Below are 25,315 nucleotides of genomic sequence, written 5' to 3' on the forward strand. Positions count from 1 at the left end.
AGTCCCTCCCACTCAACCCTGGGAAGCCGGGGCCAAGAAAATGCCACCAGTGGTCAAGGTTTGACCAGGCCAAGCACCCCCTTAGAGCCAGATTGGGCAGCCGGGCTTCTGAACATCTGGATTCACCCAGCAGTTCACCAGGCAGCGCCAGCGTTTCTCTATGTAGGGCAAAGGGTGAATTCAGAAATCCAAAGGCCGTTTTAAGGGGGAGCGGGCTGTTTTTAGCCCAGCCGAACATGCCGGAAAGGAAGCATGGGTTTTGGGGTGCAGTCGGAGGCGTGCAGGAAGGTTTGGGGGTGGGGGAGTGGGGGGGGTTCTTTCTAGCTGATACTGTTGACTACTGGGTGGGGGGGATGAACTAACTCTATCCCATTATGCTGAACCCCAGTAGTAATAATAGTAATAATAATAATAGTAGTAGTAATAATAATAATGATAATAATAATAATGATGATGATAATAATAATAATAATAATAATAATAATAATAATAATAATAATAATAATAATATTCCCAGTTGGTACTCAGGACTCTCTTGGCACCCCGGGCTGTTTTGATTCGACTTCCGTTGTTCCCCTTTTTTTCTTCTGAGCTGAAGTTTTCCTCTCCTTTATTTTTCTGGCTTTATCTTTTCTTTTTCTTTTAAAAAAAATCTCTTTTCGTTTTGGTTTTTCCGGCATGAGCATTTCTTTCTCGCCTTTTAGTTCCCAGGTAAGAGGCCCCCTTCCCGTTTTCCAAGCTTTGGGGGGGGGAGCCAAATAGCCCTTTGATGTTGACTTGTGGCATTTCCTGCCTCCCCCCCACCCTCCTTCTTCCTCTTCCCTCCCAAGGCCGTGGCAAGATCAGAGCCCCGTGCCCAACCCATTTCCCCGTCTCTCTCCCTTCCTCCGGGGTTATTCTTTTATTGATTGCTCCCCCAGGCGTTTCCCGTGCACCCACCGAAGCAGCCTCCCTTCCCCCCCCAGAAATAGAAATGCCCCAAAGCAAGTCAGCCACCGCAAGAGAGCCTCCATGGGCAGGAGCAGTCTGCCTTAGAGCCCAAGGTGCTGAGCGGGACAAACAGCCCTTGCCTTCGGACCTTCCCAAACAACAGAAATGCAGAGTTGGGTTTGCAGGGATTGGCGATCTGCCTTCAAAAAAAATAAATAAGTAGGATTCCCACGCCCGTTTGGCTCGGGCAGCAAGCCTGCTAGTGCAGGGTGATGGGAGGTGTAGTCCAAAAGCATAAAGGGAGAGGGCCAAATGGGGAGTTGCGGTCTTTGGGCATCCTCTTGGGGAGCGAAGGCGCACGTCGCCCTGGTGGTCCCAACCCTCTCTGCTCCGTCTCCGGCAGCGTGGAGGTGATCCGCCTCGGGCACAGCTATTTCATCAACTGGGACAAGAAAATGTACTGCGGGAAACGGTGCACCCCGGCCGAGGCCCGAACCACCACGCTGAACGAGGAATTGGGCCAGGTGGAGTACATATTTTCGGACAAAACGGGCACGCTCACCCAGAACATCATGGTCTTCAGCAAGTGCTCCGTCAACGGACGCAGCTACGGTGAGCCTCTCTGTCCCAGGGCAGTCTATCTCCGGCAGCCTTCTAAGAAAAGGCGGTTGCTGCTTCCTCTCTCGGTCGCCTCTCGGTCCGTGGGCACGATGGGCAACCCGAAGAAAAGGCCGCTGAGATGGAGTCTGGTGGAAATGCTTTCCACTTCACCGACGCAAAACGCCCTGTTGCGTTTTACGGCGGAGCCCCGCGAATCAGGCTTGCGATCCGAAGCTTTCCTTTCTCGCTTCCCCCGGTTCCGAGTCTTGCTCTTTTTCCGCAGGCGACGCGCTGGATGACCTCGGGTACAAGGCTGAGCTCGGAAAGGTAACCCGCCGGGAACTCTCTCAGGGCGGCAGGGAGGAAGCGTAAAAAATGGGATTTTAGAAAAGGCTCCCTCTGCCGAGCGGGGTACTCGCGAAGCCATAAAAACCCCTCTCCCCAAACTGGTCTGCGGCGTGGAGATGTGCATTTTTGGAAAAGCATGGGCAGGCGCCTTCTGAAAAATGGGCGCGTGGCTGGGCTAAAGAAAGGGGTGGGGCTGACACACACAGACACAACACACACAAACACACACAGCCACTGATCCTCGCAGCCCTCGACCCGGCTAACCGAGATGTTCCATTCCTGCTATGTTGCCAATTGCAACTCGGCGCCAGCTGTTGGAGGGGGCGCGTCGAAATTTGGGGGTCCCCTTACACCAGTGTTGTCCAAACTTGGCCACTTTAAGATGAGTGGACTTCAACTCTGGCTGGGGAATTCTGGGAGTTGAAGTCCACTCATCTTAAAGTGGCCAAGTTTGGACAACACTGCCTTACACCCATGGGGGTCTTGCATTATGTACCCCCCGGTTTACAGCTTATGCACCGTCTCTTTCACTCCCACTGCTCTTTATGTTTTTTGCACGCTGATCCTCGGTTCTAATCCTTCCTTCCAGAGAACAGATCCGGTGGATTTTTCCTTCAACCCGCTGGCCGATCCCACGTTCACCTTTTGGGACACGGGACTCTTGGAAGCGGTGAAGCTGGGCGACCTCCACGTCCACGAATTCTTCCGCCTCCTCTCGCTCTGCCACACCGTCATGTCCGAAGAGAAATGCCCAGGTCGGGATGGGAAGTTGGCGCTTGAAAGAGGGAGCGGCAAAATGGGGGATCGTGTGCGAAATCCGTTGCGTACCCTCTGGGATTCCTGCCCATCTCCTTGGCCAAACAGAACCAAAACGATTCCATATTTTTCTTCTTTTTTTCCCCCTCTCCTTTTCCCCCGTTCTCTTTCCTACACCGAGTTTTAAATTATAAATTCCTTAATGTACATTTATGTGATTATTGAAAGGCTTTTTCATCACCCATCTTAAGTGTGTTGGGTGCGCCCAGCCCTCGAAAAGTTGGCCGGCTTGTGCAAATGCAGAATTAGTCATCTGCGTCTCCTGTGGGGCCAAGCCAGACTTGGTTTTGCACCACAGCAGAAGCCTTAAAACGTGGTTTATAAGCCACCAGAGCAGCCGAACCCCAAACAAACTACTTTTAGAGCTTAGCGTGTTGTGTGAACTGAAGGCTTTGGAGCAGAATTGCTGGGAGCGAAGCAAACCGCTGCAAAATTCATCCTTTTCAAAGATCGAATAATAACTTCTCTTCTTTAATAACAACGAGCAGTTCTTCTGAACTCTTTTAAACACACTTGCGACTGGTATAAACTGAGGTTTGAGGGTGTATTAATGCTGGTCCTTCCAGGGTTAGAAATCTGGGAGGCGATGCAATGATCCAAAACATTTTACCTGGAATTTTGACATTTTGCCTTGCCTTCCCTCCTTCCTCTTCCCCTTAACAGGAGAATTGTACTACAAAGCCCAGTCTCCTGACGAGGGAGCCTTGGTGACCGCCGCCCGCAATTTTGGCTTTGTCTTCCGTGCGCGCACCCCCAAGACGATCACGGTCCAGGAACTGGGGCGGCCCGTGACCTACCAGCTCCTTGCCATTTTGGACTTCAACAACGTCCGCAAGAGGATGTCGGTCATTGGTGAGGAAGGGGAGGCAACGGGCGGGGAGGAGAGGGGGCCCTCGGGCGCTCGCCGGCTTGTTCGGGCTGGTGTGGGGGGGTGCGTTTGCGTTGCCTGTGGAAACGCCCTGTTTTGATCTAGTTTTCAGGACTACCTTGAAGGGCTGTTGTGGAGGGAAACGGGTGGGGGAGAACCTTGTAGCTGTTATGAGTAAATAAATTCTATATCTCCCCATGTAAGCTCTATCGTTCGTTTTCCATCTTTTCAATCCCTTCCTTTTCTGTCTTTCTCCCTCCCTCCCTCCCTCCCTCCCTTCCCTCTTCCCTCTTCCCTCTTCCCTCTTCCCTTCCCTTCCCTTCCCTCCCCTCCCCTCCCCTCCCCTCCCTCCCTCCCTCCCTCCCTCCCTCCCTTCCTTCCTTCCTTCCTTCCTTCCTTCCTTCCTTCCTTCCTTCCTTCCTTCCTTCCTTCCCCACCAGTGCGGAATCACGAGGGGCAAATCCGCCTTTACTGCAAAGGGGCAGATATCATTCTGTTGGAAAGGCTTCATCCAGGCAACCGAGAATTGTACAACATCACCACTGACCACCTCAATGTAAGCAATCAGCACGTTGTGTGTATATGTGTGTGTGTGTGTGTGTGTGTGTGTGTGTAAATCAGGCAAAATCAGGCAAATATCTGTAGCAGGGACCATGCTTCTGATTTTTTCAACATTTCTGCCCCCCGAAGGACCCTCAAAGAAACCCTGACAGTGCGCAGATAGATCCAAAACGTTTGAGCTGCTTTTTAACTCTTTTTTTTTTGGAAAACCCACTTAATACGCTTGCTGATGCTAAAGATGCCCACGCAGCCGGAAGCCCGAAAGCTTAGCCTGAAAGAGGCACTCAAGAGGCACTCAAAAGGGCACGAAATCCATTTCCTAAGATCCTGCTTGGGCGATCCAGACCCTTTCAGCTCCACCTGCAGGGTTTTTGGGGGGATAAAATTGGAGAAGAGACGCATTATAGAGGCCGGGCACGAAAAAGATGGGGCGAAGGTGTCCGGCGTGACTTTGGCACGGCGAGGCGGGCAGGGGCTCTGTGCGGGAGCGAAGGCGGCCTCTTCCAGCCCCGTTTCTTCCCGCTTGCAGGAATACGCCGGCGAGGGCCTCCGCACGTTGGTGCTGGCCTATCGGGACCTGGAGGAGAAATACTACGCCGGGTGGGCCGAGCGCCTGGAGCACGCCTCTCTGGCTGGCGAGGGCCGCGAAGAGCGGGTGGCGCGGCTTTACGAGGAGGTGGAAAACGACCTGGTGGTGGGTGCCGGGACCCCCTTCCCCTCCTTGCGGCAAGGGCGCGGCACCCTGAGCCCCCGTGCCCCCTCGACCCCTTCTCCATCCTGCCCTGTTGGCGGGGGTGCAAAAAACCCCACCAACCCACCCCACAGCTCCCCAAAGGGTCCGGTGCAGGTTCGCTGGAGCAAAATAGCACATAGTTCCCCCCCCTCTTTTTTCTCCTCCAGCTGCTGGGAGCGACGGCTATCGAGGACAAGCTGCAGCAGGGCGTCCCGGAGACCCTCGCCCTCCTGAGCTTGGCCAACATTAAGATTTGGGTCTTGACGGGGGACAAGCAAGGTGAGGCGCTGGGTGGAAAGACTGGCCAGCGCCTTTGCGCCTTTGCGCTTCCTTCTTTTCTCTCTCTCTCTTTTTTTTTTTTGGCCTGTTTTCCTTTTTGCTGTTCAGGTTTTCTTGATCGTTTGCGTTTTCTTTCTCCGGGTTTTCTTTGGAGGTTTCCTTTCTCCCTTTGTGTTTTCTCTATTTTGCGGGTTTTCTTTCTCTCTTCCTGGCCTCATTTTCTGCTTGCCCTCTTTGTGTTTGGATGTTCATGTTTTCTTTTGGGTTCGCTTTGTTCTTTTTGCGATTTCTTTATTTTTTTCGTTTATGTTTTGGGTTTTCTTTCTCCCTTTGTGTTTCCTTCCTTCCTTCCTTCCTTCCTTCCTTCCTTCCTTCCTTCCTTCCTTCCTTCCTTCCTTCCTTCCTTCCTTCCTTCCTTCTTTCTCTTTCCTCCCTCCCTCCCTCTTTCCTCCCTCCCTCCCTCCCTCTTCCCTCCCTCCCTCTCTCTCTCTTTTTTCTTTCTTTCTTTTTCTTTCTTTCTTTCTTTTTCTTTCTTCCCCTCCCTCCCTCCCTTCCTCCTTCCCTCTTTCTTTCTTTCTTTCTTTCTTTCTTTCTTTCTTTCTTTCTTTCTTTCTTTCTTTCTTCCCCTCCCTCCCTCCTTCCCTCCCTCCCTCTCTTTCTTTCTTACTCTCTCTCTCTTTTCTTTCTTTCTTTCTTTTTTTTTTTCTTTCTTTCTTTCTTTCTTTCTTTCTTTCTTTCTTTTTCTTTCTTTCTCTCTCTCTCTCTCTCTCTCTCTCTTTCTTTCTTTCTTTCTTTCTTTCTTTCTTTCCTCCCTTCCTCCTTCCCTCCCTCTTTCTTTCTTTCTTTCTTTCTTTCTTTCTTTCTTTCTTTCTTTCTTTCTTTCATTCTTTCTTTCTTCCCCTCCTTCCCTCCCTCCCTCCTCTCTTTGCATTTTCTTTTCCCCTTTTTGTGTTTCTTGCTTCCGTTTTTTTAAATCTTCTTTTCGGCTTTTCTTTTTTCCTTCATTTCTTTTCCCAGCTGCCCTTTTTCTTCCCAAGGTTGGGCTTGACTGATGCATTTACTGACCTGTTCTGAGACCGACCTCCAAGGGCACACGGCTTCCAGAAAGCACGGCACTCCATTTCCGTAAAAAGAACCACTTAAAATACAAAATGCAAGCTAGCAATAGATCATTATAATGACCTAGCGAAACGGGCCTGGGCTGTACTTGCATAAAGCTTTTCGGAAATAAGTGAGCTATTAAAGGCCATTTACCACCTTGTCTTGACGTGGTCCCAGAAATGGAACTCATTAGAGAGGGACTTTTGCAGAGTAAACCTGACCTGTCGCTGCCAGGGAGGCAGAAAATACCGGTTTGTGTTCGGAGCCCGCGAGTGACTCACGGCTAGCGAAGGGGAGTCGTCCGTTTATCGCTCGGTGAACGCTTGGTCCAACCCACCGGACTACTAAATCAGTCCGTGCTCTGGATTCGTTTCAAGACTGTCTTTCTAATTATCTATCCTCCATCTATCTAAATGTCTCTCTCTAAATACCTGTCTTATACACACACACACACACACACACACACACACACGATGTAGACAGGTATTTAGAGAGAGACATTAAGAAATAGATAGATAGATAGATAGATAGATAGATAGATAGATAGATAGACAGACAGACAGACAGACAGACAGACAGACAGACAGACATTTAGAGTTCATAGATACATATACATATGCATACATATATATGAATATATACATCTACATCTTCATATTCATCTATATCTCTATTTATCTTATCTGTCTAGCCATCTCTCTTCATCTAAATATCTCTCTACCTATATTTAAATTGTCTGTCTGTCTGTCTATCTCTAATCTCTCTCTCTCTTTAGATAGATAGAAAAAGATAAATACGGTACCCGTCTGTCTCTGTATATCTAAATATTTCTCTCTTCTACCTTTAGCTAAATATATGTCCATCTATATCTCTTTAAATATTTGCCCGTGCATCTCAATCTCTTAGGTACATGGAAAGAGAGAAATGCCTATCTAGGTCTACCTAAATATTTATCTAAACATCTCTGCCTTTCTCTCAATACCTCTCTAAAGATTTATCTATCTAAACACTTATATCTAAATATCTGTTCTCTCTCTATCTGTCTTGCTGTAAATATCTATGTATATCTAAATATTTATCTGTCTGAATATTTGTATCAAAATGCCTATCATTTATCTGGCTGGCTGGCTCTCAATACTTATCTCAATATTTCTCTCAATATTTGTATCTAAATTATCTGTTTGTCCATCTGTCTCTCTGCCCATCTGCCCCAGCCCACCTCCGAGCCCAAGGCTCCCCCAGGACCTCGATGCCCACCCGGGAAGGAGGCCGTGCCAGGCTTCCCCCGGGTTGGGCAGATCGATACAGGGGCCATGGGCGAGCTGGACTGGGTGGCTCCTGGCTCAAGACCCCTCTCCGCCTCTCCTTCCTCAGAGACCGCGGTCAACATCGGGTACTCCTGCAAAATGCTGACCGACGAGATGACCGAGGTCTTCGTCATCTCCGGACACACCGTCTTCGAGGTTCGGCAAGAGCTGCGGTGAGTGGGCTTTTCTGGAACCCGTCGCCCGTCCCGGGACCTTGTTTCCGGGTGCCCACCGTGGCTTTTCCCGGGTCCGTTTGCTGCCCACTGTGTTGGCACCAGGCATGTTTTTTGGGTTCAATCAACCGAGCCCAGCAAAGGAAGAACTCGGGCGCAGGAATTAAATCCGACCTCTGTGATTTGGGGAAGGGGAAGGGAACGCCTGCTTTTTTAGCTCTTCTTTTATTTTTTTTACCTTGATCCTTAATCATTGTGGTCTTCCCCCTCTCCTTGGTGCCCCCCTCCTCTGGCAGGAAGGCTCGAGAGAAATTGATGGATTCGTCGCAGTCGATGGGAAACGGGTTCGCCTTCCAGGAGAAGCTGTCCGCCTCGAAACTGACGTCTGTCCTGGAGGCCGTGGCGGGGGAATACGCTCTGGTCATCAACGGGCACAGCCTGGTACAGAGGGACGGGGCTGGTTAAAAAAAAATCTAGATGTGGGGCTCGCTCCTGCAGAATTTCAGAAGGGGTCCTTTAGAGATCATAAAGACTGACCCCCGGTCAATACAGCTCTAGCCTTGGCTTATAAAAAGCCCCCCACCCTGCTACAAATATCCCTCCCCAGGCTAAAAGTCAGTTCCCCCTGTGTTTTCCTTCGTTCTTTAATTTCTGCCTGGTTTGGATAAGATACCAAAAGCCGTGCGCCCCTCTTTTCTCCTCCTCCGCCTCCCCCCCGCCCCGATTTTCTGAGAACATTTCTTGGTGGGAGCCGGTCGGGGCAGAGATGGGAAGAAGAGAGGATTCTAAGGTAGACTGCTGCTGACCATGGGGGCGCCACGAAAGGATCCCAACTCTTTCAGGCAGGGACCGAAAAGCGGGGGGCTGCCCCTCCCTGAATTTTCCCCTCGTCTCCTTGCCAGGCGCACGCGCTGGAAGCCGACATGGAAGTGGAGTTCCTGGAGACAGCGTGCGCTTGCAAGGCGGTCATCTGTTGTCGTGTGACCCCCTTGCAGAAGGCTCAGGTGGTGGAGCTGGTGAAGAAATACAAGAAGGCCGTTACTCTGGCCATCGGGGACGGGGCGAACGACGTCAGCATGATCAAGAGTGAGTCTCCGGGTGGGAATCGGCCCCAGGGATCCTGAAGCCTGTGAATCTTTTCGAAATCTGCACGTAGTTCCTTCCACCACTGTCTCCTGCCAGTGGTGGGCTGGGGAATTCTGGGAATCGGAGTCCCCAGGTCGGGAGGGGGCGTCCCGAGATTCTCAGCCTTGTCCACGAGGGCTGGGGAATTCTGGGGACTGGAGTCTTCTGGGCTGAGGCCAGCTGCCGAGATGCTGTCTTGACCTCGTTCTGCTGTTTGGCTTCCTCCCTAATCCGTGGCAGCTGCCCACATCGGCGTGGGCATCAGTGGCCAGGAGGGGATCCAAGCCGTGCTGGCGTCCGACTACTCCTTCTCCCAGTTCAAGTTCCTTCAGCGCCTGCTCCTCGTTCACGGACGCTGGTCGTATCTCCGCATGTGCAAATTCCTCTGCTACTTCTTCTACAAGAACTTCGCCTTCACCATGGTGCACTTCTGGTTCGGCTTCTTCTGCGGCTTCTCTGCCCAGGTAGGGAGCCTGGGGTCCACGGGGGCCGAAGGGAAGGTGGTCTTGTGGATGCGGGGGGCCCAGACAACACAAGCACTAATGTCTTCCTTTTTCTCCTCCCAAGACTGTGTACGATCAGTACTTCATCACTCTGTACAACATTGTTTACACCTCCCTGCCCGTCCTCGCGATGGGGGTCTTCGATCAGGTCAGTCCACGATCTTCACATCAGCAGGGTGGGCACCTGAGCAAAGAGTTCATTAAAAGCAGGACGACGACCCAGAGGAGGAGTGCTTCTGTTGTGTCTCTGTATGAGCCCCTGCTCAGAACATGCCTCCAGATCAGGGACTCAAGCAGAGATGCACTTTGGAGGGGTGGCTTGCTCTAGGCCTTGCTTTAGGCTGCAAGCCATGTTTCTTTTCTGTTTATGGAGCCTCCACAGGCTAGAAAAAATCCCCAAAGCCGCTTCCAAGACTGCAGATTTGAGGAGAAGCAATAGATTTGAGATTTGAAAGCAATAAGAAAAAAAAAAGTAAGGGAGGAGTCTGGTTTTATTCCAGTTCCTTGTCCTTAGCATTTCTTACAGTGGGGAAAAGAAGGGAGAGAAAAATGTTGCTTTGACTTTAAAAAAAGAAAAAGTTAGTGGGAAAGTACTTCTCTGGCAAATAGTTACCCAGCTCTGCAACCATGAGGTCTAGAGCCTTGAAAAGGGAGGGGAGGGGAGGGGAGGGGAGGAGGAAGGAAGGAAGGGAGGGAGGGAGGGAGGGAGGAAGGGAGGAAGGGAAGGAAGGAAGAAGGGAAGGGAGGGAGGGAAGGAGGAAGGAAGGAAGAAGGAGGGGAAGGAAGAAGGGGGGGAGGGAAGGGAAGGGAAGGAGGAAGGAAGGAGGAGGAAAGGAAGGAGGAAGGAAAAGGAGGGAGGGGGAGGGAGGGAGGGAGGAAGGAAGGAAGGAAGGAAGGAAGGAAAGAAGGAAGGAAGGAAGGAAGGAAGGAAGGAAGGAAGGAAGGAAGGAAGGAAGGAAGGAAGGAAGGAAGGAAGGAAAAGAGAACAAGAGAAAGGAAGGGAGGGAGCAAAAAACGGAAGGGAGGGAGGGAGGGGTGAGTCCATCTGCCCAACTAAACCGCAGCTCCATGCACGTAACTCTGGGCAACCCCTGGACTGTTCCTCTGCTCTTCCAGGACGTGCCCGAGCATCGCAGCCTGGAGTATCCAAAACTGTACGAGCCGGGGCAGCTGAACCTCCTTTTCAACAAGCGCGAGTTTTTCATCTGCATCGCGCAAGGCATCTACACCTCCATCTTCATGTTCTTCATCCCGTACGGGGTCTTCAGCGACAACGCCCACCTGGCCGACTACCAGTCCTTTGCTGTTACGGTGGCCACTTCCCTGGTCATCGTGGTCAGCGTGCAGGTACGTTGTATCCCGCCCTTCCCTGTCCTCAAATTCCCAACGCTGATGGCTTCCCGTCGGCGCGTGCACGGCTCTCCTCCTTGGGGATGGGGGAGAGTGTCTCAGTGCCTCGCACAGATTCAGTCACGCCTGAGACCTTGAGGATGCCCACGCCGTGCCCGTTGGTGTTCAAAGATCCGAGTGCCCGCTCCTGGGGGCAAATGCCCAACCCCATTTTTTTGGAAATGCGGAGGATTTGGGAGTGCTGGGCACACCTGTGCAGGTTGTACAAAGGATTGGCACCGGCGGCGTTTCCAAGGCTTTCTGGAATGAGCCGTAAGATGGGCTTGGGAGATCTCCTGGTGGTGACCTTTCCTCCTCCCCTCAACAGATCGGCCTGGATACTGGGTTCTGGACGGCCATCAACCACTTCTTCATCTGGGGCAGCCTGGCTGTTTATTTTGCCATCCTCTTCGTCATGCACAGCAACGGCCTCTTTCAGGTTTTCCCCAACCAGTTCCGCTTTGTCGGTGAGTCCGGAAAATGCTGCAGGCCCTTAAAATCTGGAGATTAAAATGTGCAGAAGAAACACATTTGTAGGCAGAAGCTAACATGTGGAATAATCTTACTGAGCCACGGGTGGGCAGAATTCCGGTACTTGGATTGGGGCAATGCATCCTGGGAGAATTCAACACCTGGGTTGGGGCAATGCATCCTGGGAGAATTCAACACCTGGGTTGGGGGCAATGCATCCTGGGAGAATTTTAGCACCTGGGTTGGGGGCAATGCATCCTGGGAGAATTCCAATACCTGACTGGGGCAGTTGGGAGAGTTCTGGTGCCTGGGCTGGGTCAATGCCTTCTGGGAAAATTCTCCCACCCTTGGCTGCTTTTAGAATAAGGAGTCAGGAGAATAAGGTCTCGGGGCATCCGCGGGTGGGACGTGGGCATGGTGCAAAAAAGGGGCAAGGTCTTGTTGACATGGTGGGCTCTGCCATCCTGGCTGCTTGCCCCTCCGTCCCCTCCCCGTGGAGACCCTTTGGCGCCCCCTCCCACTTCCAACCTGGGGGCTTCCTTCCCTGAACCGCTGTCCTCCTCCGCGCCAGGCAACGCCCAGAACACGCTGGCCCAGCCCGCCGTGTGGCTCACCATCGCCCTCACCACTGTGGTCTGCATCATGCCAGTCGTCGCCTTCCGCTTTCTCAAGCTGGACCTCAGACCGGAGCTCTCGGACACGGTGGGTGAAGGCCGCTTCGGTTTTCTGCGGCAAGATTCCCCACTCGGACCCGCGGCGCAGGCTTTCTCTTCCGGGCAATTTTGGCTGGCGGGGGCGAGGGGCAACGCGGGCACGTGCCTCAGGCAGCCCTTCGACCCCTGCCCTGAAAAAAATGTATCCCCCTTGCGAATGACCTCTTTTAAAATCAATTTCCCAGATAATCTGGGAGGAGATTCGGAGAGGAGGGAGCAGCGCTTTTCCCGCTGTTCCAGACGCGGCTGGATTACACCACCCATCGTTCCTAAACATTGGCTGTACTGGGGAAGATGGGACGCCAGGCCGCCTTTTCTGGAGAGAGACTCAAGTTGGGGGGGGGGTTGATCAGGCCCTTTGGGGCATATGTTCCAGGAGCCCCTCAGTTTCACGTCAGACCCATCGAGGCTCAAGCAAGAGGTTGCACAAACTCTCCAAATGACAAAAGGAGATTACAAATTCCTTGGAGGTGCCCGTGTTGCCCCCCCCCGAGCCCGCAGGCATAAAATACTAGATGGCTTTTGGGGTGGGGGGGGGTTGTTTAAAAAAACGAGGTGGCAAAACAAATTGAAACGGAAGGCTTGCTTAGCTGGCTCAATCCTGAACTGGGGGGTCCCCGTAACGGTCACAGTTAGCTCATTCCAAATCCAACTGGTTGAATTAGTTTCATGAAGCCCTTTGACGTTTCCTTGCTCTGCGTTCTTCCGCAGGTGCGTTACACCCAGCTGGTCCGGAAGAAGCAGAAAACCCAGCACCGCTGCATGGGCCGGGTGGGGCGCGTGGGTTCCCGGCGCTCCGGCTACGCCTTCTCCCACCAAGAGGGCTTTGGGGAGCTCATCACCTCGGGCAAGAACATGCGACTCAGCTCGCTGGCCCTTTCCAGTTTCAGCGGCCGCCCCAGCGCCAGCTGGATTGAGACGCTGCGGAAGAAGAAAAGCGGCGCGGGTGGCGAGCCCGGCAGTGGGGCCAGCAGCCCCAGCGGGCCGGACAAGATGCTGAAAGTGTGAGGGCAACCCAGGGCACGATCCCGGATGGAGGGACCCGCTCGCCAAAGACCCCGTTCCGCTCCGAGGTGGTGGGCAAGGCGGCCGGCCCGGCGGGGACGGATCGGTCCTCGTGGCCGTCACGGAGAACTCGGCCCTGTGGCCGGTGGTCTAGAGCAACGGCTGTTGAACCAAACCACATCCCCCCAAATTTGAGCTGCCGGTGTATTGCAGCAGGCCGGCCCTGGCGGGTTGGCGAAAGGCGGGCGTTAAGCGTTCCTGTCCTCAGATGGAACCCCCCCCCGAACTTCTGTGCTGTTTTTTAATCCAGGAGTTCTCCTTCCTCCAATCCACCCGCGAATGGATGAAGCGAGAGGGTTGGGGTGTCGCAATGGGGACGAGGGCTGGGGGAGACGTAGGACCCCTTCTGCTCCAGCACGACCACCGTGTGGTTTACGTCGGTCCTTTTTTCCTCCCGAGAGAGAAATGAAGAATATTGCAACCCAATCGCGTTTACAAGAGAGAAGGCGGCCCTTCCTGCTCCTCCTTGGACGGTCAACGGGCGTTAAAGGGGGAAGAGCGAGGGTTCCCCGCTCGCCGAAGCCGCGACGAGGCCAGCCTTGGCGTCGGAAGCGTTTGGCATCGGATACTCAGGTTGAAGGAAAGACTTGCAATGCCCAAGTCTCAGCACACGGCATGGCCCTTGTCGCTTTCAAAGGCGAGAGGACCGAGGGCTTTTGGACTTCGAAGAGGGGGCTCCTCCCCAAATCTTCCGTGGTCTGCGCCGTGTCCGCCCGGGCGGCCGTTGGAGGCGTGGGATCTCCCCTGCGGTGGGAGAAAATAAAGAGATTTTATTTTTTTATCACGTCAGACTTTAGATTGCAAAGAGCTGCCTCCTCCACCCCGTTCTCAGAGGGTCGCCCAGCTGCTCTCCCGAAGCCTCGTGTCCCAGGAAGTCGGGGCCACGGGGGCCACCGAATCGAACCGAAGCAAAGAAGAGTGACGCCGAGAACGGTCCCGGTTGCGAAGAAGCCTGGTTTCTCTTCTTCCCTGGCCAAACTCACCGAGATCCGTGCGGCTCCCTCTTCCGTTTGAAGACCCCATTCCCCTCCTGGACCGTCTCTCCTTTTGGGGGTCTGTCTCGGTCTGCAGAGGCGTGTGAATTTTCGCACGGAGGGCCTCCCAGAGCTGGTAGATTCCCAACAGCAGATGGATGGAGTAAATTCCCACACACACACCCCCGAGCCGTGTTTCCCTACCTTCCTCGGAAGTGAACGGCGAGCTCCTGCATGCCCGTTTGGGTAGGGAATTCCTCCAGAGCCGGCTCTACCGTTAGGGGAAAAGAAGTGACCGCCGATCCTGCGGAGCCCCCACGGTGGTTCTCTTCGGTTGAAAAGCAGAATTGGTTCTAACTTGGGAGGCCCCCTTTTTCAAATCTATCCTGTGGCCTTGAAGTCAGACAGCTTGTCCTTAGCCAAATATTGTGGGACGGGCTTACATGCCGCCCTGAAAAAGGAGAGTTCGGTTGGGTGACCCGCCAGCCCGTGCCAACGTGGATTTCCTTGCACATCGACGTTTTGGCTGGCGTGCCTTGAAGGTCACGGTCCCAAGAGAGGAGGACGCTGGCAAGTTGGGTCTCGTGTTCTTTCCAACTCTTCCGGTCACAAATTTGGCCCACCGCCGAGTTGGAACCGATGCGGGGCAGGGGGCCTCGATCTCGGCGCCACGGGCGAGGGACCGTGCCCGGCTCTCATCCAAGACCAACTTTGATACCAAAGAGGAAATGTTTGTCAGCGGGGGGGGGGGGAATACGGTTGGCCACAACCTCTCCGTTTTGGCGGAAGGAGCAAAGTTGCAGCTGTGCCACGCGGGGTTTAAGGAACATTCCGTATAATTTATTATACATTTCTATACTGGGCAGAATGGTATCGTTTTATGAATATAAAGAGAAATGGCGTTTTCTTTACCAAAAAAAATGTGGTTATTTGCAGCGTCGTGCGTCGATTGCAGATCTCGGGAAAGCCAATCCTGTGTCTGCCCTCAATTCGGTGTGGGGCTGTGTTGTGGAGTATGCTCCCCTACATATGTGGGGCTGCCCTTTCTGGGGATGAGTTCTGTCCCCCCGATTCCTACTGCCCTTCTTAATTTTTAAAGAAGGAATTTGCAGGGGGGAGAGGAGACGGCTTCTAATTTTTTCTTTTCAGGTTGCCGCCATGAGGGCTAGAAACTTGGGTTTCCCTTTATGGAAGTTACCAGAGTAGGACCGGGGGGGGGGGGCATCTTTGCAAAATTCAGGGCCATCCTTTCCATGCAACAGAGCTAACTTATTGTATTGTGAAACAAGGAATCCCCAGTCTGAGTAAGGAGCTTGCAGGCTTCTGGGATCACGAAGGATTTAAATGTCCAGCTTGTGGCAGGTACATTCACACGACACGTGTGTGAACTGGGACGGGAAAATACAGCAAGTTGCATTTCTGTGCGCTAAGACGGATTCCATTTAAGCACATCTTTTTGGTAGGTCCCGTTTGGAGAATGCAGATTTTTCCATGGGTTGGGAAGCGGCAAACTCAGGAAAACAAATCACGCTGCCTCCTAAACAAAGCTTTTCGTAGAAAATCAGATCCGGGCTTAATTGCGCGGGTGCATTTTTGGAAAACCTGCGATGCATCTCATCACTTTTTCTAAAGTAGAGGAAAATAGAGAGGGGGCCACCCGGGCGTGGCCGAGCTGCGGGAAAGCAACGCCTGCCGCGGCTTGGCTCGCTCACTCGAGCGACCTAAAAGCACTGCCCACCCTGAAACGCATCTGCCCTCTTCCTTGCAGCGTGGGGCTGTTTGTTGATATTATTCCTGAGCTGCCTCCAGCCCTCCCCCCCCCCAAAAAAACCCCTCCTCTGCATTTAAGAGAACTTCCCTGATTTTTGCAAGCCATTCTCGGCTAGTTGACAGTCGGATTTCAAAAGCAGCTTCTTTTGAAACAGCGAGAGCTGGGACGGGGAAAAAAGGTGCATGATATTTTTTTTCTGCACAGTGCTTGCGTTTTTTCCCCCACCCACACCCCCCTCCTGACCCACATCCTTACAGCTCCGCCCCATTGCTCAACTTCTCCACCTGCTTTCACAATTCAGAGGGGCATTCACTAGCTAACAGCCGCGTTACTGAGAGTTCCTCAAATGTCTCTTTACAACTGGGACGCCAAGCAAAGGCTGAACGAGGTCTCGGAGGCTCTGGCAAGAGTCCTGGGGACGTGTGGCATTCCCTCGGCGTCATGTGGCTGGTTCGAGCCTCCCTGATAACCCACCTGATGGTGGCCACAGCCGGCTTCATGGGCTCCGGAGTCCCGTGCGTGCAGCCAGGTGAGACGGTTCCCAACTGTGCTCGGGGTGCGTGTCATTGAACTCCCGTGCCAATCTTACCAATGCCTAGGACTCTGTGTGTGTGCGCGCATGTTTTTCCACCGGCAAATAGAGTTGGGGGAGTTGAGGGAAAGCGCATTTAATTTGTCGTGAAGTTTAGGGGTGAATGTGGGCCGGTCTCTCCCGCTCAGTGGCCCGCCTGGCACAGTGTCTCGCGTTTCTGGTAGCTTTGCCCAGGGGGGAGAATAAAGAGGGAATGTGAAATGGGTGCCACTTTGAGAAAGGGGGGGATGAGTATCTGTGTGTGCAAGAGAGAGGAAGGAAAGGTGAAAGGAATGAAAGAAACAGAAGGCAGGAAAGAGAAAAAAGAGGGGAGGAAGGAAGGGAGGAAGGAAGGAAGGGAAGGAAGGAAGGAAGGAAGGAAGGAAGGAAGGAAGGAAGGAAGGAAGGAAGGAAGGAAGGAAGGAAGGAAGGAAGGACTGAGAAAGAAGGAAAGAGGAAAGAAAGAAGGAAAGGAAAGGAATGGAATTTGGGAACGGTTGTAATCTCTAACCTGCCCCATGTCACAAAGCTGTCGTAAACAATAAAAACAGAATAAAGCAGCTTCTGGTAAAGAAGGTGCAATAGGTCTGTAGGCTGAAGGAAAGTTTAGAAAGAAGAAATCAAGACAAGTGGAAAAAAAACTTGTTTTTCTTTCTCTAGAACCAAACTGGCCTCTTGTAGGGAACTTCTAGGGAGTTTTCAGTAAAACAGAACTGGATGGTTAGAGAAGATGGTGCGGATGGCTGGACAGGACAGCGATGGAGCCAACCAGGGTTTGATTGGGGGGGGGGGGAAGAAATAGGAACTAAGGGGAGTTTTCAGTGAATTGCTGGCAAGGCAGAAAAACGGGTGATTCAGGAACTTCTCTGTTCTTTTCTGCTGTAAATGTTGGCGCTGAGTTCGACCATGTTGGGCCTTTCTCCCCCTCCCTGCCTCTTGCTAAGGATCCAATTTGGGGTCCAAAAGGGCTCCTAGCATTAGCCCCCTATAAAATATTTGTTGGGGTGCAGGAAAGAATCTGAATAAAATAATCCCACGGGGCTGCAGAACCCCCTATCGTGCCATCGTTAATCCGGGGTTGGTCGGCCTCGTTACAATCTTGGCGTGGGGGTGAACGGCTGGGCCCCCCCTTTGCTTTAACTGGGGGGGGACGGGGGTCTTTGGTCCCTTTGGGAGAGAGGCCGGAGGCAAAAGAGGAATGTTGGGGATTCTGGGGAAAAAAAGGGATTATTAAAGGAGAGATGATCCAGGGCAGAATGAAATTGGCAAGCAGGTTTGCAGTTCATGAAGTTGAACTTCGAAAGGCTTTACTCTGTGTGTGTGTGTGGTGTGTGTGAATGCATAAGAGGAGAGAAGCTTAAAGACAGGGAGGGGACCTGCACCGGGTGAGCTTCCAGCATCCCTCAAGTCTATCTTACATTCGTGCAACATTTGACAGCACCCTTTTGGAACTGAACTTTTAGGGTAACCTTTGAACCGCCTGAACCTCAGACGACATTCTGGCTGTTCCAGAGCGAGATTATTTCCCCCAAAAATCACCCTGGATCCCTCCTCGAATCTCTTCCTCTGTACTTTTCAAACAGGAATCCACCACTCAGAACAGAAAGAGGAAGGAGGAACAGAAGGAGGCAGAAGGAAAAAAATGCCATTTAGAAATCTTTGTTGTTCTTCTCCGGCCCCGACGTTCCGCTTTCTTTCTTTTTTCTGGTGAACATTAACAATTAAAAAAAAAAAAAAATACCCAGGAATGGTTGGTGAAATTGACAGAACTTGCTGAGGTGGATAAACGGAGTTCTTTGATTAGAGAAAAGACAAAGTCTGCGTTTATCGGTGGCTGGAAACCTCTTCTGGCCTTTTTGTGTAAAAACGGGGGGAAAAATGAACTTGTGATTTCTGGTTTAGAAGATTCAGCGGGATATTATGATGTAACTTTAGAGAGAGAGGTCAAAGTATGGTTGTATTATATTTATATATTTATATATATATATATATATATATATATATATATATATATATATATATGGCTTCACACTAAGGAGGGGGAAGAGTTGGTCAGTGTACACACACACAAATACACATTTAGGCTGCAGCCTGGCATCTGTTTTGCAGCTGAAACTAGATGCCACAGAAATCATCTCATAAGCAGCTGCCTTACAGAAAAATCTGGTTTTCAGATCTGATCCGGTTCTGCCTTTACAGATCACTAAGTGTGAACAGCCCCCATTGGCTCACCAGCCTGTGTCGGATGAGATTTTCAACCGACTGGGCACCGGAATGATTTGGGACCCTTTGTGTGTGTGTGTGGGTGTGAGTGTGAGTGTGAGTGCGAAAACCATGCGTGCCACGGAGGATGCCTTGGTAAGGTGCCACCCGGATGAGGTGGACTCTGTGCAACCGATTTTCTCCGGGAGGATCCGTTCCCAGTCGGGTCTTTAAAGTCTCCCACCCATGGCCACCGTGATGGGGACCGTCCCCCGGCTGCTGGTCCTCCCCCTCTTCTCTTTCCTCCCACCCTTCCCGGCTCCGGAGACTTCTCCCGAGAGCTGGGCCTTTGCATCAGGCGTCTGGATCTGAGCCTGGTCGTTGGGGCCTCGAGGGAGACCTCTGGGCTGGTTTGGTCTAAGGTGGATGGACGCGTGACCAGAGCCCTTCGTCCGTTTGAGGAGGCGGAGAGGGGCTGGGAGCTCAGCAGGGTGGGTTGGACTGTGCGCCCCATCATCCTTTGCCACGGGGCTGGTGAGAAATCCCATTCAAAGTTCAGTGCAACAGTTACTGCTCTTTAGCATAGTTCATGCTGCAGGAATAAACTCCTCCTCCTCCTCCTCCTCCTCCTCCTCCTCCTCCTCCATCATTAACATCATCATCATCTCTTTTTCTCCTTCTCCTTCTCCTTCACCTTCTCCTTCTCCTCCTCCTCCTCCTCCTCCTCCATCACTAATATCATCGTCATCATCTCTTCTCCTCCTCCTCCTCCTCCTCCTCCATCATTAACATCATCATCATCTCTTTTTCTCCTTCTCCTTCTCCTTCTCCTTCTCCTTCTCCTTCTCCTTCTCCTTCTCCTTCTCCTTCTCCTTCTCCTTCTCCTTCTCCTTCTCCTCCTCCATCACTAATATCATCATCGTCGTCATCATCTCTTCTTCTTCTTCTTCTTCTTCTTCTTCTTCTTCCTCCTCCTCCTCCTCCTCCTCCTCCTCCATCTTCTTCTTCTTCTCCTCCTCCTCCTCCTCCTCCTCCTCCATCACTAATATCATCATCGTCATCATCTCTTCTCCTCCTCCTCCTCCTCCTCCTCCTCCTGCTTCCTCCCTCCTCCTCCTCCTCCTCTGCGTTAACTCCAAAATGCACTCCAACAGACTAGCCAATACAAAATTCAAATCCAAAATCCCTTCCTCCCTCCAAGGTAGATCAGGCTGCGTGGTGACAAGCAGTCCGGCCTCTGTGCCTCTCCGCCCCATTTGTGGCGTGCCACCACTCTGCTCCGTGCCTCAGCTCACGGCGAAGCCAGCCGCGGATCGCCCTCTTTCCCCACGCTCTGGCCCAGCGTCAGGCCGGCTCCCTTAGGAGACGTCCGCCCGGCAACCTAAGCAGAGGGATTAGCAGCGATCCGTGAATTTATCCTGCTGGGTACCGTTGTTCTTGGCGCGGCCAGCGGAGAGGCCTCCGCAGCGCCTCGGCTTTCAGCGGTTAACCTTTAATCAAATGCCAGATTGTGCAAAAAGATATCTGCCTTGCAGGAACGGCCTGCTGTTCCGCCAATGACCTTTTCCTAAATTGATTACCACCCCACAGCCCGGCTCGGAAACAAATAAGGATTTGCTAATCGGTTTTCCTGAAATCTGATCTGTTTGATTTCGTAGGATCCCCAGGGGCCGTCTCACCGGACAGCGTGTTTATTCTGAGCAGAGTTAATAGCCTGCTTTTTCCGCCGCTGTCGTCTTTCGATTCGTACCGATTATTAGCCTTTTTTTGTTTTATCGGATTCTGTCGGCCGGTTTGGGGCCCCACAACCAGCTCCTTCGGTTGCAAAATGGGTACAGTTCATCCCATCAGAGGAACAAATCAGAACGCCCCAGTCTGGTGGAAGTAGAAAAAGAGGAAAACTCCTAAAGAAAAAAAAAAGTTTATTCATGCATTTGAACTTATTACCTGCTGACTCTGGGCAGCGTACAAACCTAGAAAAAAACATAAAAACAGATAAAAACATCACATCAGACTAAAATAGCTTTATAGACAGCAGAATCAGACCAAACAAAATCGACTCTAGGTGCCAAGAGCAGAGTGGAGAGAAACGAAAAAGCACGGACGGTGATGGGGGCGTGGAATGGAGTCAGCCCGAAAGGACCCAGCCAGCTGGCCGGCTGAAAGCCGAAAAGCCGCGCTGTATTTCAATATTTTGCAACGACAGCCCCACGGGCCCAGAAAGCAGCTTAACAGTTTAATTAACTTTGGCCAGTGCGTAACCTCCTTTGGGGAGGTCTGGCCGTTTCAGCTTGGCTTGGCTCCGAGAGCAAATATTGACAAAGCGGTCCTGTTTTTTTCGAGAGTCGCTCCATAGCAACGGGAAAAGAGCAAGGTTAGAGGGGGCAGCTGGTATGGGAAGAGGCCCAAGGCCAGTTAGTGGGCATCGGTGGAAGCGATTCCTAGACTCCCTGGAAAACAGGCACCGGTAAATGGCCATTGCGAATTGGGCTAATTTTTATTTTTTATTTGAACGAGCTTCCGATGCTGAAACAGGGGAAGTTGGGCAGCGGAAAACGGTGCGTTAACTAGGAACCGCTATCTGAAACCATCTGCCAACAAAAGCCTTTGCATCGTGCAGAAATTCAGGCGCTCGCGCCCCGATCAGTGTGCCAAGGTGGCCAAAGCTGAGTTCACGTCCGGGTTCTTGCAGCAAAATGAAACGTGGATGCCAGCTTTGGCGCGTGGTTTTATGCCAACCTTGATACCTCGGGGGTTAAAGCTGGTCTCTCGCGTCGGCTGCTAAACCCTATTCTATGGCAATCCTTCGGCTCTTTCGTTTTGCTCTTTTGCTGATTATTGGGAAGGGTTCGTTTGCTTGCTGGATAGGTGGATTTGGAGAAAAGCATTTATGAGTTTTCTTGTAATGAAAGGGAGGCAAACAAGCCACCTTACGGGGCTTGCCACAGGCCAGAAAAACATACAAGCAACCTTATTGCATCACTAATTAAACAGGACTCTGGAGGAAACTTGCACAAATATTCCCTCCACCCCAAGCCCAAAACCAATTTAATACAAAGCATTCTATTTTATCTTTTTATTTAATTTTATTTATTTCAAACATACATCCCTAGCACGCTGGCTGGGGGATTCTGGGAGTTGAAGCCCACCCATCTTCAAGCATGCTGGCTGGGGAATTCTGGGAGTTGAAGTCCCATCTTCAAGTGGCCAAGGCTGAGAAACACTGAATTAATTAACAGACTTATTCCTCTTACTATTAAAAGTCAAATGATACAGACCCCTCGACTCCATAATGGACTGAACTGGAAAAAAGGGAACTCCAAAGCCCATGTTTTCCCCACGGGGGAAAAATCTACAAAATGAATTCAAGGGCAATTGTTTCGGAATGCATTTCCAGGCAGGAGAATAACTCGAGCGTCTCCCTCAGCTAAACCCAGTTTAATGGATGGAGCAGGACCTTTATCTTGCACCGAATGACGTGAACGTGCCACTCGGAGACTCCCAGGGAACCAGGACGGTTGTTCTAGACATGCTCCGAGCTCCCCCGGTTGCCTTTTGACCGAGGTTGCCCTTAAGCGAAGATACGGATCGTAGAATGCTGCTTTCCCACGGAGCAACGAGCGATCCCTTCCGGAATTCCCAAGGTCCGACGTTTTGAAAGGTTCTTGTTTATTTCTCCAACGCATTCGTATTTCTGCAGCTGGTCACGCAGTTTTCTGACGCTTTGGACTCCATACACCGCCTTGATTTCTTCGGGTTTTGCCATCTTATCAACCTATTATTAATAGATAATATTCTAATATCTATTATAATGGATGATCCATCATAATAGTATACATAATCTATAACAGTATTATAGATCAGATTCCCTTCTTCTTCCTTCCTCCCTCCCTCCCTCCCTCCCCCTTCCCCTTCCCCTTCTCCACCACTTCTTCTCCTTTCTTTCTTTCTTTCTTTCTTTCTTTCTTTCTTTCTTTCTTTCTTTCTTTCTTTCTTTCTCTCTCTCTCTCTCTCTCTCTCTCTCTTTCCTTCCTTCCTTCCTTCCTTCCTTCCTTCCTTCCTTCCTTCCTTCCTTCCTTCCTTCCTTCCATCTCCATCTCCATCTCCATCTCCATCTCCATCTCCATCTCTTTCTTCACCACTTCTTCTCCTTCATCTCCTCCTCCTTTTCCTTTTCTTTCTCCTTCTTTTCTTCACCTTCATCTTCTTCCTCTCCTCCCTCCCCTCTCCTCCCCTCCTCCTCCTCCTCCTCCTCCTTCCCTTTTATTATTTTACTTTTCGCTTCATTTTATTTTATTTATTTTGTTTAATTTTGCAGTTCCACCAGCCGGTACAATCATTGCCCTGCCAGGCTCAAACGTTACTCTGCCCTGCCTGGAAGGGGAGCTCGCAAACCAGACCTTGGTGCACTGGAAGTTCGAAGGGCGACCTGTGGCTTCCCCCCCTGCCGTGTGGGACACCCCAAAGTCAGCCCTTTTTCTGCCCTCCATCCATCACAACCATTCTGGCTCTTACAGCTGCTCCGAGGACAGCCGCGTTCTTCGCACCCTGCGCCTGGTAGTAGAAGGTGAGTGTTTTTTGGCTTCGGTTGCGTTCCTGTTCTTCTGCCCTCTCACAGCCCAGGGCCTTGCTCCCTGGGCTTCTGAGCAAGTGCAGAGTGCTTTCCCCCTTCCTGAGACAGTGATGGCTTCTCCCCCCTTTCCAGAACCTCCCAAGGCACCAGATTTTTCCTGCTTCCGTAGGAGCTTAGCCAAGGATATTCTGTGCGAGTGGAGAACATTGTCCCCGGTGTCACCGCGCACCAAAGCTTCACTTTGGGTGCAAAGGTGGGTATGCGCCATGGCACTACAGATCTGCAAAATAATGCCAAGCCTGGTATGGTGCAGGCAGGGTGGAAAAGGAGAAAGAGGGGGAAAAAGGAAAGCCGAGGGTGTCCCAAGGTGGGGCAGAACCCTCTGCAAAGCTGGGATAGCTTATGGCTCAAAATTCGGACAAGGTGATTCTGCGGCCATCACCAAACCAATTCCTTCATTCAATTGAGCCTCCCGTTGCATGGAATCGAGAGTTGGCCAGCGCCTTGAGGTCATCCAGTCCAACCCCAACCCATACTCGGTGCAGGGAATCAGAGCTGAGCTTCTCTATAGAGGTAACTCCTGTTTGAGGAAACGGAGAAATAGGGAGGTTTTGCTCTCAAACCACCCCAGTTGTTCCCTCGGACTTAATTTTCAAGTCCTGGAAAAGTTCTCCAGCTACGGCCAGAACCCTCTTTCTCCAAAGCTAAGCAGACTCCGATCCTTCCACCTCACAGGCCTTGGTTTCTCGTTCCCCGATCCTCCTCCTTGCTGCGTCTTGCCCGAAACGTGCTCCCCAAAACTGGACGTCGGTGCGGGGAGGCGGCTCTTCCTCCCTGCCTCGCCTGGGCCTTGTCTCGTATGTCCGTCACCCTCCATCTCCCTCTGACAGGTTCATGGGGGAAAACCGCACGGAGCAGCAATGCCGTCATTACAGCCGGTCCCAGAAGTTCTTATGCCGCGTTCAAGGGCTGAACAACGAAGAAGACGTCGTTCTCCTGGTGTCCGTCTGTGTGGCCAACTGGGCAGGGACTGCGCGTGGCCACAAATCCTTCCATACAGACTTTTTGCGTGAGTGTGCTCAACTTCACCAACACGTGTGCAATTAATCTCTCTCTCTCATCTATCTATAAATCATATCTTATCTATCTATCCATCTATCTGATCCATCCATCCATCCATCTATGTGATACCTCTGTCTGTCTGTCTGTCTGTCTGTCATCTATCTAACTGATCCATCCATCCATCCATCCATCTGATATCTCCGTCCATCTGTCCATCTATGTGATACCTCTGCTTGTCTGTCTGTCTATCATCTATCTGATCCATCCATCCATCCATCCATCCATCCATCCATCCATCCATCTATGTGATACCTCTGTCTGTCTGTCTGTCTGTCATCTATCTAACTGATCCATCCATCCATCCATCCATCCATCCATCCATCCATCCATCCATCCATCCATCATCCATCCATCCTATCTATCTATCTATCTATCTATCTATCTATCTATCTATCTATCTATCTATCTATCTATCTATCTATCTATCTATCTATCTATCTATCTATCCCATCCATCCATCCATCCATCCATCCATCCGATATCTCCGTCCATCTGTCCATCTATGTGATACCTCTGCTTGTCTGTCTGTCTATCATCTATCTGATCCATCCATCCATCCATCCATCCATCCATCCATCCATCCATCCGATATCTCCGTCCATCTGTCCATCTATGTGATACCTCTGCTTGTCTGTCTGTCTATCATCTATCTGATCCATCCATCCATCCATCCATCCATCCATCCATCCATCCATCCATCCTATCTATCTATCTATCTATCTATCTATCTATCTATCTATCTATCTATCTATCCCATCCATCCATCCATCCATCCATCCGATATCTCCGTCCATCTGTCCATCTGTGATACCTCTGCTTGTCTGTCTGTCTATCATCTATCTGATCCATCCATCCATCCATCCATCCATCCATCCATCCGATATCTCCGTCCATCTGTCCATCTATGTGATACCTCTGCTTGTCTGTCTGTCTATCATCTATCTGATCCATCCATCCATCCATCCATCCATCCATCCATCCATCCATCCATCCATCCATCTGATATCTCCATCCATCTGTCCATCTATGTGATGCCTCTGTCTGTCTGTCTATCATCTATCATCTATCTATCATCTGTCTTGCTTTAAGAATCCCCCGGGATGTGACTGCACATTGGAGT

At 51.3% G+C, this 25,315-nt stretch overlaps 2 protein-coding genes across 5 annotated transcripts in view; both read left to right on the forward strand.

Moving 5' to 3' along the window:
* ATP8B2 (ATPase phospholipid transporting 8B2) overlaps positions 1-14,860 on the forward strand; it is a 41,180-nt gene extending 26,320 nt beyond the window's left edge. For all 3 annotated transcript variants that reach the window (XM_088137232.1, XM_088137231.1, XM_088137233.1), the window contains 16 exons: positions 1,334-1,542; positions 1,814-1,857; positions 2,468-2,633; positions 3,358-3,546; positions 4,003-4,118; positions 4,653-4,817; positions 5,024-5,135; positions 7,611-7,716; positions 8,013-8,157; positions 8,619-8,802; positions 9,082-9,305; positions 9,409-9,492; positions 10,461-10,691; positions 11,062-11,200; positions 11,776-11,906; positions 12,629-14,860. In XM_088137232.1, the coding sequence (XP_087993358.1) occupies positions 1,334-1,542; positions 1,814-1,857; positions 2,468-2,633; positions 3,358-3,546; positions 4,003-4,118; positions 4,653-4,817; positions 5,024-5,135; positions 7,611-7,716; positions 8,013-8,157; positions 8,619-8,802; positions 9,082-9,305; positions 9,409-9,492; positions 10,461-10,691; positions 11,062-11,200; positions 11,776-11,906; positions 12,629-12,925 (2,542 nt within the window). In that variant the 3' untranslated portion in view covers positions 12,926-14,860. The remainder of the gene's footprint in view (positions 1-1,333; positions 1,543-1,813; positions 1,858-2,467; positions 2,634-3,357; positions 3,547-4,002; positions 4,119-4,652; positions 4,818-5,023; positions 5,136-7,610; positions 7,717-8,012; positions 8,158-8,618; positions 8,803-9,081; positions 9,306-9,408; positions 9,493-10,460; positions 10,692-11,061; positions 11,201-11,775; positions 11,907-12,628) is intronic.
* Positions 14,861-16,046: 1,186 nt separating this feature from the next.
* Positions 16,047-25,315, forward strand: part of IL6R (interleukin 6 receptor) — an 18,106-nt gene continuing 8,837 nt past the window's right edge. For both annotated transcript variants that reach the window (XM_088137235.1, XM_088137236.1), the window contains exons 1-4: positions 16,047-16,256; positions 22,819-23,067; positions 23,206-23,326; positions 23,964-24,142. In XM_088137235.1, the coding sequence (XP_087993361.1) occupies positions 16,169-16,256; positions 22,819-23,067; positions 23,206-23,326; positions 23,964-24,142 (637 nt within the window). In that variant the 5' untranslated portion in view covers positions 16,047-16,168. The remainder of the gene's footprint in view (positions 16,257-22,818; positions 23,068-23,205; positions 23,327-23,963; positions 24,143-25,315) is intronic.

This window comes from Python bivittatus, unplaced genomic scaffold (assembly GCF_059951505.1).
Source record: "Python bivittatus isolate LINGU-HERP-01145 unplaced genomic scaffold, Pbiv_v1 ctg000180_np1212, whole genome shotgun sequence".
Taxonomy (NCBI): domain Eukaryota; kingdom Metazoa; phylum Chordata; class Lepidosauria; order Squamata; family Pythonidae; genus Python; species Python bivittatus.